The 16,477-nt window shown below is 44.4% G+C and overlaps 1 protein-coding gene across 1 annotated transcript; it reads left to right on the top strand.

Moving 5' to 3' along the window:
- Positions 1-10,186: 10,186 nt before the first annotated feature.
- Positions 10,187-16,036, top strand: LOC137325589 (afadin- and alpha-actinin-binding protein-like). Its single transcript, XM_067990854.1, has 6 exons — positions 10,187-10,303; positions 12,685-12,835; positions 13,765-13,901; positions 14,771-14,944; positions 15,678-15,795; positions 15,936-16,036. Exons 1-6 carry the CDS (start codon positions 10,187-10,189, stop codon positions 16,034-16,036), a joined length of 798 nt encoding a protein of 265 aa, XP_067846955.1.
- Positions 16,037-16,477: the final 441 nt, after the last annotated feature.

Here is a 16,477-nt window from a genome sequence, read left to right as displayed (position 1 = left end):
GTTTCCCCACCACCGACGTTAGGCTGACTGCAATTGCCGGGTTTATCCCTCTCCCTTTTTTGAACAGGGGTATAACATTTGCAATCCTCCAGTCCTCCGGCACCATCCCCATATCTAAAGGAGGATTGGAAGATTGTGGCCAGACCCAACGCAATTTCCACCCTTACTTCCCTCAATAACCGAGGATGCATCCCATCTGGACCGGGTGACTTTTCTACTTTGAGCATTGCCAATCTTTTAAGCACCTCCTCCTCCTGTAATCCTGACATCCCCAGCCATTTCCCATTGTGACATCAATAGAACCATGGAAAAGATACAGCACAGAAGGGGCCATTCGGCCCATCGTGTCCGCACCGGCTCGAAGAACAACCAGGTGCCCATTCTAATCCCACCTTCCAGCATCCGGTCCGTAGCCCTGCAGCTTACAGCACTTTAGGTGCAGGTCCAGGTACTTTTTAAAAGAGTTGAGGGTCCCTGCCTCTACCACCAATTCGGGCAGTGAATTCCATACACCCACCACCCTCTGGGTAAAAAAGTTTTTCCTCATGTCCCCTCTAATCCTTCCGCCAATCAGCTTAAATCTATGTCCTCTAATTCTTGAACTCTCCGCTAGGGGAAACAGGTACTTCCCATCTCCTCTATCTCGGCCCCTCATAATTTTGTACACCTCAAACAAGTCTCCCCTCAGCCTCCTCTGCTCCAAGGAAAACAACCCCAGCCTATCCAATCTCTCCTCGTAGCTGCAATTTTCAAGCCCTGGCAACATTCTTGTAAATCTTCTCTGCGCTCTCTCCACAGCAATTACGTCCTTCCTGTAATGTGGTGATCAGAACTGCGCACAATACTCCAGCTGTGGCCTTACCAGCGTTTTATACAGTTCCATCATTACATGCCTGCTTTTGTATTCTATACCTCGGCTAATAACAGAGAGCATCATCTATGTGGTGGCATCATTCACAGGTAAGCAGTCAGATTCCACATATATGCCAATGACTCCCAATTCTATCTCCCTGCTACCTCCCTCAACTGTCTCTGTGCTATCAGACTACTCGTAAAGACATCTAGTCTTGGATGAGCCACAGCTCCTTCCAGCTCAATACCAGGAAGATTGAAATGGTTGTCTTCAGCCCCCACCACAAACTCTGCTCCATTGTCACTGATTCCATCCCTCTCCCTCGCCGCTATCTCAGGCTCAACCAGACTGTTTGCAGCCTTGGCATCCTGCTCAACTGAGCTTAGTTTCAGACTCCGTATTCTTTCCATCACTAAAAGCACTTACTTCCACAACAACACATGCCTCTGCCCCGACCTTAACCCCTTCACAGCCAGTATCCTCATGCATAACCTCAAGTCACCTCCAAACATTACTTCAGTGCTCTCTTTGCTGACCTCTTTCCACCCTCCATAAACTCAAACATGTCCAAAACTCTGCTGCATGTATCCTGTCTTGCAGTAAGTCCTGCTTGTCATTCAACCGTCTACAATGACCGACATAGAGTTCGAAGTAGACTGCATTTTAATTTTGAGAGTTTAATTATTCAGTCAAATCATAATACATATTTAATACACAGTTAAGCACAAGGCAGTGAAGATAATGTTGTCTCTATGGGTTACAAAGACATAGTATAACTCATTAATTATGTACATGAATACATAGAAGCAAGTTCTGAAATAATTAAGAATGTGACGGGATTGTTTTAGATCGCACAGGAGAAGGGCTCGAGAGCAATGTCCTTGCACAAGTTTAGACTATGTTTCACCACATATCTTCATGGAGGGATGTCTAATAGGTGCTTGAGATTTCATGTGGCCTCAAAGGAACTGGAATAATGATGATCAGTGGAACAACATGGTTATAGGTACAAACTATTCACAACTTATTGCATCAAGAATATGGGCCATATTCTCCGATTGGCGGGATGAAACAAGTAGTGTTCTGCCCAGGTATCTGTACTGGGCCTTCAGCTTTTAACCATATGTATTAGCGGCTTGGATGAAGGAATAGAGAATTGTATCTCCAAGTTTGCAGATAACATCAAGTTAGGAAGCACAATAAGTTGTGTGGATGGGAGCTGGAATGGACATAGACAGACTAAGTGAGTGGGCAAAACTATGGCAGATGGAGTTCAATGTGGGGATCTGAGAAAGACAAGTCAGAATATTTTCTTAATGGTGAAAGACCAGGAGCTGTGGGAAACAAATAGATTTACGTGTCCGTGTCCACAAATCACTATAAGTTACTGCACAGGTACAAAAAGTAATCAAAAAGGCTAATGGATTGTTGGCCTTTATCTCAAGGGGGTTGGAATTCAAAAGTGAGGAAGTTATGCTTCAGTTGTACAGAGCCTTCGTCGGACTCCATCTGGAGTTGGGTTCAGTTCAGTTCAGTTTTGGGCACCAAACTCAGGAACGATATATTGGTCTTGGAATGTGTACAGCACAGATTCACCAGAATGACACCAGGGCTGAAAGAGTTAAATTTCGAGAACAGACTGCATAAACTTGGTTTGTATTCACTCGAGTATAGGAGATTGAGGAGTCATCTAATCAAGGTGTTTACAATTAAAGGATACAGAGAAGCTATTTCCTCTGGTGGGGGAATCCAGAACAAGAGGGCATATCTTAAAATTAGAGTTAGGCCGTTTACAAGTGAAATCAATTAGCACTTTTTCATACAAAGGGTGGTGGAAAGCTGGTACTTGCTGCCCAGTTCGATGTTGAATCAATTGAAATATTCAAGACTAAAATCGCTAGATCCTTGTTATGTCAGGGTATCAAGGGATATGGAACAAAGGCGGGTAAATGGAGTTGAGATACAGATCAACCATTTTCTAATTCAATGCAGAACAGGTTCAAGGGGCTGAATGGCCAACTCCTGTTCCCGCCGGTATCCATACACATGTTTGATGCAGGGCTACTTCACTGGCCCATTATAATGATAAACATCTCCATACGAGTGATAAGGAAAGCTGTATTAGGCCATACATTGTATTATTCTCAAAAGGCAAGATAATCAGTAGGAACAAGATTGGTGAGCTGCAGGCGCAAATAGCTACATGGGAATATGATGTCGTGGTGATAATGGAGACCTGGCTCAAAAAAGGGCAGGATTGGGTACTAGATAATCCTGGATACAAGCTGTTCAGGAAAGATAAGGAAGGAAAGAAAGAGGTGGGGGTGGCAGTATTGATTAAGGAGAATATTGCACTACTGGAGAGAGAGGGTGTCCTGGAGGGGTCAAGGACAGAATCTATTTGGTTAGAGTTAAGAAATAAAAGAGGTGCCATTACACTACTGGGTGTATTCTATAGGTCACCAACTAGTGGGAAGGATATAGAGGAGCAAATTTGCAAGGAAATTACAGAGGTGCATAAGCTATAGAGTAGTGATAACTGGGGAATTCAACTAATATCGACTGAGATAACAATAATAAGGGGCACAGTGGGGCAGGAATTTTTGAAGTGTGTCTTGGATAACTTTCTTAACCAATACATTTCTGCCTAACAAGGAAGGAGGCATTTCTGGACTTGGTTCTAGGGAATGAGGTGGGCCAAGTGGAGCAAGTGTCAGTGGGAGAGCATTTAGGGAGCAGCGATCATAGTATAAGTTTTAGAATAGCTATGGAAAAGGACACGGACCACTCTGAAGTAAAAATACTCAATCGGAGGAGGGCTAATTTCAATGGGATGAGAACAGATCTGGCCCGGGTAAATTGGAATCAAAGATTGGCAGGCAAAACTGTAATTGAACAGTGGGCGGCCTTTAAGGAGGAGATGGTTCGGGTACAGTCTAGGCACGTTCCCACGAGGCAGAAAGGTAAGGCAACTAAAGCCAGAGCTCCCTGGATGACAAAAGAGATAGTGAGTAAGATGAAATGAAAAAAGGGGCAAATGACAGATGTCAGGTTGGTAACACAAGTGAGAACCAGGCAGAATATAGAAAGTTCAGAGAGGAAGTGAGAAAGGAAATAAGAGGGGCAAAGAGTATGAGAATAGCTGGCGGCCAACATAAAAGGGAATCCAAAAGTCTTCCACAGGTATATAATCAGTAAACGGGTAGTAAGAGGAGGGGTGGGACCGATTAGGTGAGATCTATTCATGGAGGCAGAGGGGATGGCTGAGGTACCAAATGAGTACTTTGCATCTGTTTTTACCAAGGAAGAAGATGCTGCCAGAGGCTCAGTAATGGAAGATACTGGAAAGGCTAAAAATTGATAAAGAAGAGTTACTTGAAATGCTCGCTGTACTCAAAGTAGATAAGTTCCCATCCGGTCCGGATGGGATGCATCCTGGGTTGCTGAGGGAAGTAAGGGTGCAAATTGCGGAGGTACTGGCCATAATCTTCCAAACATCCGTAGATACGGGGGTGGTGCCAGAGAACTGGAGAATTGCAAATGTTACACCCTTGTTCAAAAAAGGGTGCAAGGATAAACCCAGCAACTATAGGCCAGTCAGTTTAACCTCAGTGGTGGGGAAACTTTTAGAAACGATAATCCGGGACAGAATTAACAGTCGCTTGGACGAGGGTGGATTGATTCGGGAAAGCCAGCATGGATTTGTTAAAGGCAAACCATATTTAACTAACTTGATAGAGTTTTTTGATGAGGTAACACAGAGGGTAGATGAGGGCAATGCAGTTGATGTGGTGTCTATGGACTTTCAAAAGGCATTTGATAAAGTGCCGCACAGTAGGCTGACCATCAAGATTACAGCCCATGGAACAAAGGGGGCACTAGCAACATGGATACAGAATTGGCTAAGGGACGAGAAACAGAGAGTAGTGGTGAAAGGTTGTTTTTCGGACTGGAAGGAGGTGTACAGTGGTGTTCCCCAGAGGTCAGTGCTGGGACCACTGCTTTTCTTGATATATATAAATGACTTGGACTTGGGTGTACAGGGCACAATTTCCAAATTTGAAGGTGACACAAAACTTGGAAGTCTAGTGAATAGTGAGGAGGATAGTGATAGACTTCAAGAGGATATAGACCAGCTGGTGGAATGGGCGGACATGTGGCAGATCAAATTTAACACAGAAAAATGCTAAATGATACATTTCGATAGGAAGAACGAGGAGAGGAGAGGGCACAACTCTAAAAGGGGTACAGGAACAGAGAGTTCTGGGGGTATATATGCACAAATCGTTGAAGGTGGCAGGGCAGGTTGAGAAAGTGGTTAAAAAGCATACGGGGTTCTGGGCTTTATAAATCAAGGCATAGAGTACAAAAGTAAGGAAGGCATGATGAACCTTTATAAAACTCTGGTTCGGCCACAACTGGAGTATTGTGTCCAGTTCCGGGCACCACACTTCAGGAAAGATGTGAAGGCCTTAGAGAGGATGCAGAGAGATTTACTGGAAGGATTCCAGGGATGAGGGACTTTTGTTACATGGATAGACTGGAGAAGCTGAGGTTGTTCTCCTTGGAGCAGAGATGGTTGCGAGGAGATTTGATAGAGGTATTCAAAATCATGAAGGGTCTAGACAGAGTAGATAGAGAGAAACTGTTCCCATTGGCAGAAGGGTCAAGAACCAGGGGACATAGATTTAAGGTGATTGGCAAAAGAACCAAAGGTGACGTGAGGAAAAACTTTTTTACACAGCGAGTGGTTATGATCTGGAATGCACTGCCCGAGGGGGAGGTGGAGGCAGATTCAATCATGGCCTTTAAAAGGGAACTGGATAAGTACTTGAAGGGAAAAATTTGCAGGGCTACGGGGAAAGAGCGGGGGAGTGGGATTAGCTGGATTGCTCTTGCACAGAGCCGGCACGGACTCGATGGGCTGAATGGCCTCCTTCCGTGCTGTAACCTTTCTATGATTCCATAGCACAGGAACAGGAGTAAACCATTTAGCCCCTCGAGCCTGTTACGCCATTCAATGAGATCATTCAATGACCTAACTCCATATAACCGCCTTAGCCCCATATCCATGTGATAGCACTGTCGACGACACCTTCCATCACTTTGCTGATGATTGAGAGTAGACTGATGGGGCGATAATTGGCCGGATTGCCTGCTTTTTATGGACAGGACATACCTCAGTTCAAATGGAGAAAATCAATTCTTATCAGCTGATCTGACTCACTTTTTTTAATTGATATGTTCTTCATAAATATTGTTAGTGTACAAGGAAGAATTTGACATTTTATTTTGGGGAATGGGTAAGATGGAATACTTTACGAGACATCAATATTGCTGTGAAAAATTGACTTAAGTGGTAAAAGTCCATTTTGAGCTGGTCCCAATTTTTTAAAAATGTCTTTAACGAGTTTAGAACCAATAGTGTACACATCCCGCCCCCCCCCATTTATTCTACAGAACTATATCCTTATCAGGATGGAGGCCACTAAGATGTGCAGATGGTAGTGTAAATCCTGCTCGTAATATTACCATTGTGGAAACTGGACTGCCTGTTCTAATAGTTTCAATTTCCTTGAGCGCATGATTTAACAGACACTTCAGTGCATTGCATTATTGAGCAAGTGCTGCCATGTCAGAGGTGCCATCTTTCGGGTGAGCTGATAAAATGAGGCCCAATCTGCCTGCACATGTGGATGTAAAAGATCCCCATGTCACTATTTGAAGAAGGACAAGGAATTCTCCCAGTCTCCTGGCCAGCGTTCTCTTATCAAGAACAGATTATCTGCTCATTTTATCACTTGCTGTTTGTGGGACCTTGCTGTGCTGTGCACAAACTGGTTACTGTGTTTGCCTGTACAACCGTGACTGCGCTGTAAAAACAATCCATTGGTTTTGAAGCACTTTGGAACATCCTGAGGATATAATAAAATTATATATAAATGCAAGTTCTTCCCCTCTCCTCGCTCGCCCACTCGCTCGAACTATGAATAGCATAGTGGTAATGTTACTGGGCTAGTAATCCAGAGGCCTGGACTAAAATCCAGAGTCATGAGTTCAAATCCCGCCACGGCAGCTGGCGAATTTAAATTCAATTAATTAATTAAATTCAATTAATTAATTAAAAATCTGGAATTAAAATACGAGTATCAGTGATGATGGCCATGAAACTGCCGGATTGTCGTAAAAACCCATCTGGTTCACTAATGTCCTTAAGGGAAGGAAACCTGCCGTCCTTCCCCGGTCTGGCCTATATGTGACTCCAGACCCACAGCAATGTGGTTGATTCTTAATTGCCCTCTGAAATGGCCGAGCAAGCCACTCAGTTGTAAAATCTCGCTACGAAAAGTCATAATAAGAATAAAACCGGACGGACCACCCGGCATCGGACCACTAGGCACCGGACACGACAACGGCAAAACACCAAGCCCAGTCGACCCTGCAAGGTCCTCCTTACTAACATCTGGGGACTTGTGCCAAAATTGGGAGAGCTGTCCCTCAGACTAGTCAAGCAACAGCCTGACATAGCCATACTTACAGAATCATATCTTTCAGCCAATGTCCCAGACTCTTCCATCACCATCCCTGGGTATGTCCTGTCCCACCGGCAGGACAGACCCACCAGAGGTGGCGGTTCAGTGATATACAGTCAGGAGGGAGTGGCCCTGGGAGTCCTCAACATTGACTCTGGACCCCATGAAATCTCATGGCATCAGGTCAAACATGGGCAAGGAAACCTCCTGCTGATTACCACCTACCGTCCTCCCTCAGCTGATGAATCAGTCCTCCTCCATGTTGAGCACCACTTGGAGGAAGCACTGAGGGTAGCAAGGGCACAAAATGTACTCTGGGTGGGGGACTTCAATGTCCATCACCAAGAGTGGCTCGGTAGCACCACTACTGACCGAGCTGGCCGAGTCCTGAAGGACATAGCTGCCAGACTGGGCCTGCGGCAGGTGGTGAGCGAACCAACACGAGGGAAAAACTTACTTGACCTCGTCCTCACCAATCTACCTGTCGCAAATGCATCTGTCCATGACAGTATTGGTAGGAGTGACCACCGCACAGTCCTCATGGAGATGAAATCCCGTCTTCGCACTGAGGACACCATCCAACGTGTTGTGTGGCACTACCACCGTGCTAAATGGGATAGATTCAGAACAGATCTTGCAGCTCAAAACTGGGCATCCATGAGGCGCTGTGGGCCATCAGCAGCAGCAGAATTGTATTCCAGCACAATCTGTAACCTCATGGCCCGGCATATTCCTCACTCTACCATTACCAACAAGCCAGGGGATCAATCCTGGTTCAATGAGGAATGTAGAAGAGCATGCCAGGAGCAGCACCAGGCGTACCTAAAAATGAGGTGCCAACCTGGTGAAGCTACAACTCAGGACTACATGCATGCTAAACAGCGGAAGCAACATGCTATAGACAGAGCTAAGCGATTCCACAACCAACGGATCAGATCAAAGCTCTGCAGTCCTGCCACATCCAGTCATGAATGGTGGTGGACAATTAAACAACTAACGGGAGGAGGAGGCTCTGCAAACATCCCCATTCTCAATGATGGCGGAGTCCAGCACGTGAGTGCAAAAGACAAGGCTGAAGCGTTTGCAACCATCTTCAGCCAGAAGTGCCGAGTGGATGATCCATCTCAGCCTCCTCCCGATATCCCCACCATCACGGAAGCCAGTCTTCGGCCAATTCGATTCACTCCACGTGATATCAAGAAACGGCTGAGTGCACTGGATACAGCAAAGGCTATGGGCCCCGACAACATCCCAGCTGTAGTGCTGAAGACTTGTGCTCCAGAACTAGCTGCGCCTCTAGCCAAGCTGTTCCAGTACAGCTACAACACTGGCATCTACCCGACAATGTGGAAAATTGCCCAGGTATGTCCTGTCCACAAAAAGCAGGACAAATCCAATCCGGCCAATTACCGCCCCATCAGTCTACTCTCAATCATCAGCAAAGTGATGGAAGGTGTCGTCGACAGTGCTATCAAGCGGCACTTACTCACCAATAACCTGCTCACCGATGCTCAGTTTGGGTTCCGCCAGGACCACTCGGCTCCAGACCTCATTACAGCCTTGGTCCAAACATGGACAAAAGAGCTGAATTCCAGAGGTGAGGTGAGAGTGACTGCCCTTGACATCAAGGCAGCATTTGACCGAGTGTGGCACCAAGGAGCCCGAGTAAAATTGAAGTCCATGGGAATCGGGGGGAAAACTCTCCAGTGGCTGGAGTCATACCTAGCACAAAGGAAGATGGTAGTGGTTGTTGGAGGCCAATCATCTCAGCCCCAGGGCATTGCTGCAGGAGTTCCTCAGGGCAGTGTCCTAGGCCCAACCATCTTCAGCTGCTTCATCAATGACCTTCCCTCCGTCATAAGGTCAGAAATGGGGATGTTCGCTGATGACTGCACAGTGTTCAGTTCCATTCGCAACCCCTCAGATAATGAAGCAGTCCGAGCCCGCATGCAGCAAGACCTGGACAACATCCAGGCTTGGGCTCATAAGTGGCAAGTAACATTCGCGCCAGATAAGTGCCAGGCAATGACCATCTCCAACAAGAGAAAGTCTAACCACCTCCCCTTGACATTCAACGGCATTACCATCGCCGAATCCCCCACCATCAACATCCTGGGGGTCACCATTGACCAGAAACTGAACTGGACCAGCCATATAAATACTGTGGCTACAAGAGCAGGTCAGAGGCTGGGTATTCTGCAGCGAGTGACTCACCTCCTGACTCCCCAAAGCCTCTCCACCATCTACAAGGCACAAGTCAGGAGTGTGATGGATACTCTCCACTTGCCTGGATGAGTGCAGCTCCAACAACACTCAAGAAGCTCGACACCATCCAAGATAAAGCAGCCCGCTTGATTGGCACCCCATCCACCACCCTTAACATTCACTCCCTTCACCACCGGCGCACAGTGGCTGCAGTGTGTACCATCCACAGGATGCACTGCAGCAACTCGCCAAGGCTTCTTCGACAGCACCTCCCAAACCCGCGACCTCTACCACCTATAAGGACAAGAGCAGCAGGCGCATGGGAACAACACCACCTGCACGTTCCCCTCCAAGTCACACACCATCCCGACTTGGAAATATATCGCCGTTCCTTCATCGTCGCTGGGTCAAAATCCTGGAACTCCCTTCCTAACAGCACTGTGGGAGAACCGTCACCACACGGACTGCAGCGGTTCAAGAAGGCGGCTCACCACCACCTTCTCGAGGGCAATTAGGGATGGGCAATAAATGCTGGCCTCACCAGCGACGCCCACATCCCGCGAACGAATAAAAAATAAAATAAAATAAAGAGCTGATGGTGGAAGATATTGAACTGAAACAAGTTCTGCAGCAAATGAAGAAAGATATGATGTCCATACTTAGTCGTAGAAAGCAGAGGCCAAAAGAGAATGTGGAAGATAGCAGCGGTATAGTGAGTTTCACAATACTGTTTCTATTAATATGTGCTTTCAGTTTTTATTATGAAAGTGTAACATTTTATTCCATTGAACTATCATGCTTACAAAAATCATAACATAGAATTACATAGAATATACAGAATAAACAGGCCATTCGGCCCAACTGGTCCATGCTGGTGTTTATGGTCCACACGAGCCTACTCCATTCCTACTTCATCTAACCCAATCAGCACATCCTTCTATTCCTTCCTCTCTCATGTGTTTATCTAGCTTCCCCTTAAATGTATCTGTTATTCTCCTCAACTACTCCTAATGGTGGTAAGTTTCACATTCTAACCTCATAACCATCTATGAATGGCATCATGAAGAACTAATGGTGGAAAATATTGAACTGAACCAGATTTATTAGTGACTATCTTATATTTATGGCCCCTAGTTCTGGTCTCCCCTGCAAGTGGAAACATCTTCTCTACGTCTACCCTATCAAACCCTTTCATAACCTTGAAGACATCTTTCAGGTCAACCCTCAGTCTTTTTCCAGAGACGAGAGCCCTACCCTGTTCAATCTTTCCTGATAGGGATAACCTCAGTTCTGGTATCATCCTAGTAAATCTTTTTTTCACCTTCTCCAGTGCCTCTATATCCTTTCTATAATACGGAGACCAGAACTGTTCACATCTGGATCGTTTTCTGCATTCTTGTAGATTTAACCCCCCCGCAACCATGTGTAAAATGTGATTGTTGGTGGATCTCTATCATAAAATACAAGCTTTGGTTATGGCGAGATATTTTATTGAATTGCATAAATTTGTTCAGATGATTGTACTTTATACTGTTTCAAATAGCACTGCATCTATGTGATATGGTGATTCGTGGGGCCGCAGTTCATCTTTTCAATGTAACATAGCGCACAAACGAGTGTTGAGTACCTCTGCTTCCACTTCTGTGAATAACTAAACCAAATACAAACGCTGACATTTCTCAATAAGGAGCTGGCGTTCATACAACTTTCGGACATGATTGGATAATGCACAAGTCAACTTGTTGCAAAACATAAGCAACATCACAATGCGTAATCATCCTCTTTCTCCATCCCTTAAATTCACTTTCCCTTTCATGGTTCAGGAACACAGCAAATTTCTACCAACCAGCACAGTGAAAGTGATTTTCAAATGAATTTTGGATTTAAAACTGTACCTTTTGGGTGATGCCTTAACTCTTGGCAGTACTTCATGAACCAAAATTAAGAATATTTAAATGCCCGGCAAACAGCTGGTTCTGCTTTTTGCCATTTAAAAATTTACAGCAATTCAGTTTCATAGATGTCACTGCAATTGGAATCTTCGAGGATTCGTCCCAAGATGCGCTAGAGATAAGATGCCAGTGCAGGAGACATACGGCCTCATTTATGGTAAGGGTCTAGCATTTGAGCCACATCAGCAGAAGTACGATCCAAACCTCTCAGTGAGCAGGCAGGAGTAACCTCGAAAGATGTTATGGCAGTGGAGGCTTCCACAGGTGAACGTGTCTGACTCCAGGAAGAACCTGCAACAGATTCTGAGTTTGGAGTTTCTATTTTTTCCCCCTCTGATTCCCAAAGTTACACTGAAAATTAGGACCAGCAGAACAAAGTGTTCCAGATATGACGAAACTAGCTTCAGAAACCTTTAGTACTCTGACCTCCTTGCTCTCCAGGTGATGTATCTTTTTCCCCATACTGGAAAAGTAGGCCCCTTTGTCATTAGAGCAGGCACCATTCAGATATGTAACCCAGGTCACCCCAATACTGACTTCCCAGCTATTGAACAGGACACAGAGTGTGGTCTTCAGGGCCGACTAGGCCGGAGATTGGAACGGGCCACAATTCTTCTGTTCGTAAGATTTATAATTACAAATCAAGCATATTTCCAGTTTGATGCAGTGATGTGTATCTGGATCCTTTTATTCTGTGAAATAACTAAAGTCCCAAAGTTGTCCCGAACGTATCCCCCCTCTGCCGCCAAAGACCTCCTGGATAGGATTAAACCCAACTGCCAGCAGTGTATGTGCAACAACTGGTTCTCTCTCATCTATTGGTGAAATAGACTGATTCAGTCTCCGGAGGATTATTTTACTGCAAAAGGCTCACCACACATAGCGGTAAATGAGTCCAGTAAAACTGCCACCTCAAAATATTATGCTACTCATAACCCTGGTGTTGCTCTTTCACAGGGTGTTTTGAATATTACCAATTTAGTTTAACAACATATTTTTTCCTTTTTTTGAAAAGTGGAATTGTTGATTTCGTGTTGGGGAATGGAGAGTTTTTTTTATAAATGAAGCAGCTGTTTGGCCACTTCTCAGCACTTTATTCTGTCATCCAAGAAGAAGTTTGCTCGTTTTTTTGATTTCCCAGGCTGGGTCGGACAATGAAGAGGATTCTGGTGAACAAAACAAAGAACGTAGCTTGGAGCTTTCGTGTGATACAGTCAGAGAGCAGCTCACCAACAGCATTCGACAACAATGGAGAATACTGAAAAACCATGTCGAGAAACTAGACTCTCAAGGTATGATGGGCTTGTGTCGAATTGAATAGTTTAGGGCAGCACTGCCCAATCTTGGTCTTTTTGTGGGTCACTTGGGTGAATGCCCTGGAATTCCATGGGCCATAAAGAAAGTGCCAATAGCAACTGTTTGTGAACCTCCAGGCTCACAAAATTCACATGGAGCAAGAAATAAAAGTGCAAATGGAAATGAGTTGCCTGAGCTTTGTGTGCTGGATTACCTGGGTTTGTGGTCCATGTGTGGCTCCAGGTCCATTGTTTAAACACCCTCTGCTTTACAACAGTGGAGTGTGGAAAATAAGAAATTCCATTGTACTATATCGCACTTTTCATTTCTTCAGTAGGTTTGAGGACGGCGAATTAGATCTTGACGACTGAAACTGGGAAATATTTCAGAACAAATACAGGAAAAGGTGTTCACTAATTGTCTCAAAAATGCGTCTATTCAGAAAAGCATTAACTCTACTATTACCAAAAGAAATCCTAGGTTAAAGGAAAAGGTGACTCGAGGAAACTATTTATGCCTCCTGTTATACAAAGGCGATTTATCCCCATGTAATTGGCATTCCAAAATACCTACAATTCTGAACTCTGGTCTGATTATAAGGTAAGTGTCTCCCTCCCCTGCAAAAACCTCCTCACTTGGCCAGTTTGAGCTAGTTTTCTGATGAGACAGACTGGAAGGATGGGCCATCTATATTTGGTGCTGGGCTTCCACAGTTTACTGTGACTTGTGTAATGTATGGGGAAAGGTTAAATAGAAAGTAGGAATCTCCTCAAATTTTGCCATTTTGAAGCCCTGATTTTATTTTAAATGTAGCTGGAAAGTGCAAAGCTTTACTGTAATTATATTTAAAATACTTGCAGATGTATAGTTTATTTTAAATACATCCGATTGTTAGTGTTGATGGGCTAAGTTTCACTTATTGCAGCATCCTTGGTGAAGTCTGGTTTTCTGGAGGATGATGATATAATCAGCAGAGAAGATCATGAGCAAGAGATTGAGAAACTAAAAGTGGAAATCCAGCAGTGCAGGGATGTGATCAAAGCCCAGCAACAGCTGTTACAGGTATGGTTTATATTTTAAAATAAATGCCTCCAATGTGTCAAGTCTGCACTGTGAAAGCAACTTTGTAGCTGTAAAGCCGGCTGCTGATTTGAACAGCGAGCGGTGGCCAATTATTGCAGTCAGTATAGGGTATGGGGGGACATGGGATGTGTTCCCATGCACCTGCTTCCCTTGTCCTTCTAGTTGGTGGAGGTCATGGGCTTGGGAGATGCTGTGGAAGAAGCCTTGGCGAGTTGCTGCAGTGCATCCTGTAGATCGTACACATTGCAGACATGGTGCACTAGTGGTGGAGGTGGGAGATGGACTGCCGATCAAGCCGGTTGCTTTGTCCTGGATGATGTCGAGCTTTGAGTTTTGTTGTAACTGCACCAATACAGGCAAGTGGAGAATGTTCCATCACACTCCTGTCTTGAGCCTTTTAGGTGGTGGAGATGCTCTGGGGAGTGAGGTGGTGAGCCACTTGCTGCAGAATACCCAGCCTTTAACCTGCTCTAGTAGCCACAGCATTTATGTGACTGGTCCAGTTGTGTTTCTGGTCAGTGGCCACCCCCAGGATGTTGATGGTGGGGGATTCAGTGTTGGCTATGCCATTGAATGTCAAGGGGAGGGGGTTAGACTCTCTCTCTTCCTTGTTGGAGATGGTCATTGCCTGGCTCTAGTGTGGTGCAAATGTTACTTGCAACTTATCAGCCCAAGCCTGGATGTTGTCCAGGACTGCTTCATTATCTGAGGAATTGCAAATGGAGCTGATTGATTTTAATCCATTTTTAAGGTGTTGGGTATTGAATTTCTTTTATATATAAAGTCAAAAAATGCCTACTTTATCATTTTTGAAATGTGAAGATTAGTGTTACCTTTTCTTTCCAAAGCAACAGATTAATGCCCAGTGCGATGACGAAACAGCCATACTACTGCGAGACTGCTACTTACTGGAAGAGAAGGAACGATTGAAAGAAGAGTGGAGACTATTTAATGATCAGAAGAAAAACTTTGAAAGGGAGAGAAGAAACTTGACAGAAGCAGCTATCAGACTGGGGCACGAGGTAGCACTTTTGGTTATTTTACGTTTGTTGGTCTCCAGGTAGAATGGAATTAGCCCCATCATTTTATAAACCTTCTGCAGACGAACCTGTCCCTTAATGCTAAATTTGGAATTGCTGTGAAAGCTGTTATTTTTGCTGTGAAATGGTCATGCTTGTCACAGTTGATTGAGATCTCTGATTTGTTACTATGAAATGGTGAGCAGTTATCTTAATCATTTGGGAAAAAGAAATTCATTTTGTATGAACATCTGGCCTTTAAGTATTGTGGTGCAAAAGGTCAATACAGTATGAGATTAATTGTTTTGTGACCTGCAGAAAGATTGTACAGACTCCATAATTTGCAGTCAGCTCTAATGACATAATTTCCAGCGGGTATGAAAATTATAAATTGCAACTTGTAAACAACTGTATGTGGAGGTTCTGCAGAGCTGTACAGTTCACCCTGTATTATAAACAGAACAGAGTCCACAGCACTGGCACTCCCAGATATTATAGAATACTTCTTCACAAAACCAATCCATGAGATAAAGTTGGCATAAACTTTACTCCAGTCTTGGAAGTATATATTTTTTTTGATTTTTATATCTTGATTCTCAATAAAGTGCATTTCACATTCATGAAGCTGTTACACACAGAATTTACATGTACATTCTGATGTTACAACGGTTGTGGGAGGAATGCGTTGATGGATCCAGAAGTGACATTTTTTGACTTTTCCCATTTCTATCCGCAGAGGAAGGTTTTTGAGGAAGATCGAGCCACATGGTTGAAGCAGCAGTTTTTGAACATGACTCCCTTTATGGAGCGCAAGAATCCCAAAATAATGAAGCCACAAAGTGCCTTTTCCATTGGTGAGTTTTACAATCAAATGTACAAAAAAACTGAACATTCAATGGAAAGTGATACCTTGCCCACTTGTGTTACTGTCCTCCGATGCCTTTGAAGCAGCTCATGTTTAGATTCATACATTTTTCGTGTGTTTTCTTGTTAGATTCATTTTCTTTCTCTAGTGTGCTGCCTCAACTGACCAACCTCAGTCAATGCTCCAAAATTTACAAATACCAAGACTTAATAACAGGTTTGAGAGGATAAATCGCCTCCTCCTGCTCCTATGTTCCTCAGTAAGCAATCCACTGCAATTTTTTTTGCACCATAAATATGAACATTTTAAATCGGCAGTTTGAGAGAGAACTTGTGCGGTGGTCCTGTTGTTGGAAGCTAACGGTTGACACTAATATTTGCTCCTTTAGTATTATGAGAGCCACATGGTCAGGGAGCACGAAATACAAACTGATTCCGTGACTGGTTATTAAAATTTATAGTTAGGTGCATCCTCAAGCGTGTAAGTTAACTTCTGGGTGATTTATTTCTCTCTTTTTTTCTTCTGCGCTCTCTCTCCTTCACGCTGTTTCTCCCCCACCACCTCCTCCACCTCCACCACTATGGCCAAGGAGAAGTGTGGCCCAACAGGAAATCCCATTCAACCTTCCTTGATTCTTTCACCCACCCCTGGGGGGCATGGGTTCTTAGCGA

This window comes from Heptranchias perlo, chromosome 9, assembly GCF_035084215.1.
Source record: "Heptranchias perlo isolate sHepPer1 chromosome 9, sHepPer1.hap1, whole genome shotgun sequence".
NCBI classification, from domain to species: Eukaryota; Metazoa; Chordata; class Chondrichthyes; order Hexanchiformes; family Hexanchidae; genus Heptranchias; species Heptranchias perlo.
Note: the sequence above shows the minus strand (reverse complement) of the source record. Positions and strands in the feature narration are given on the sequence as shown.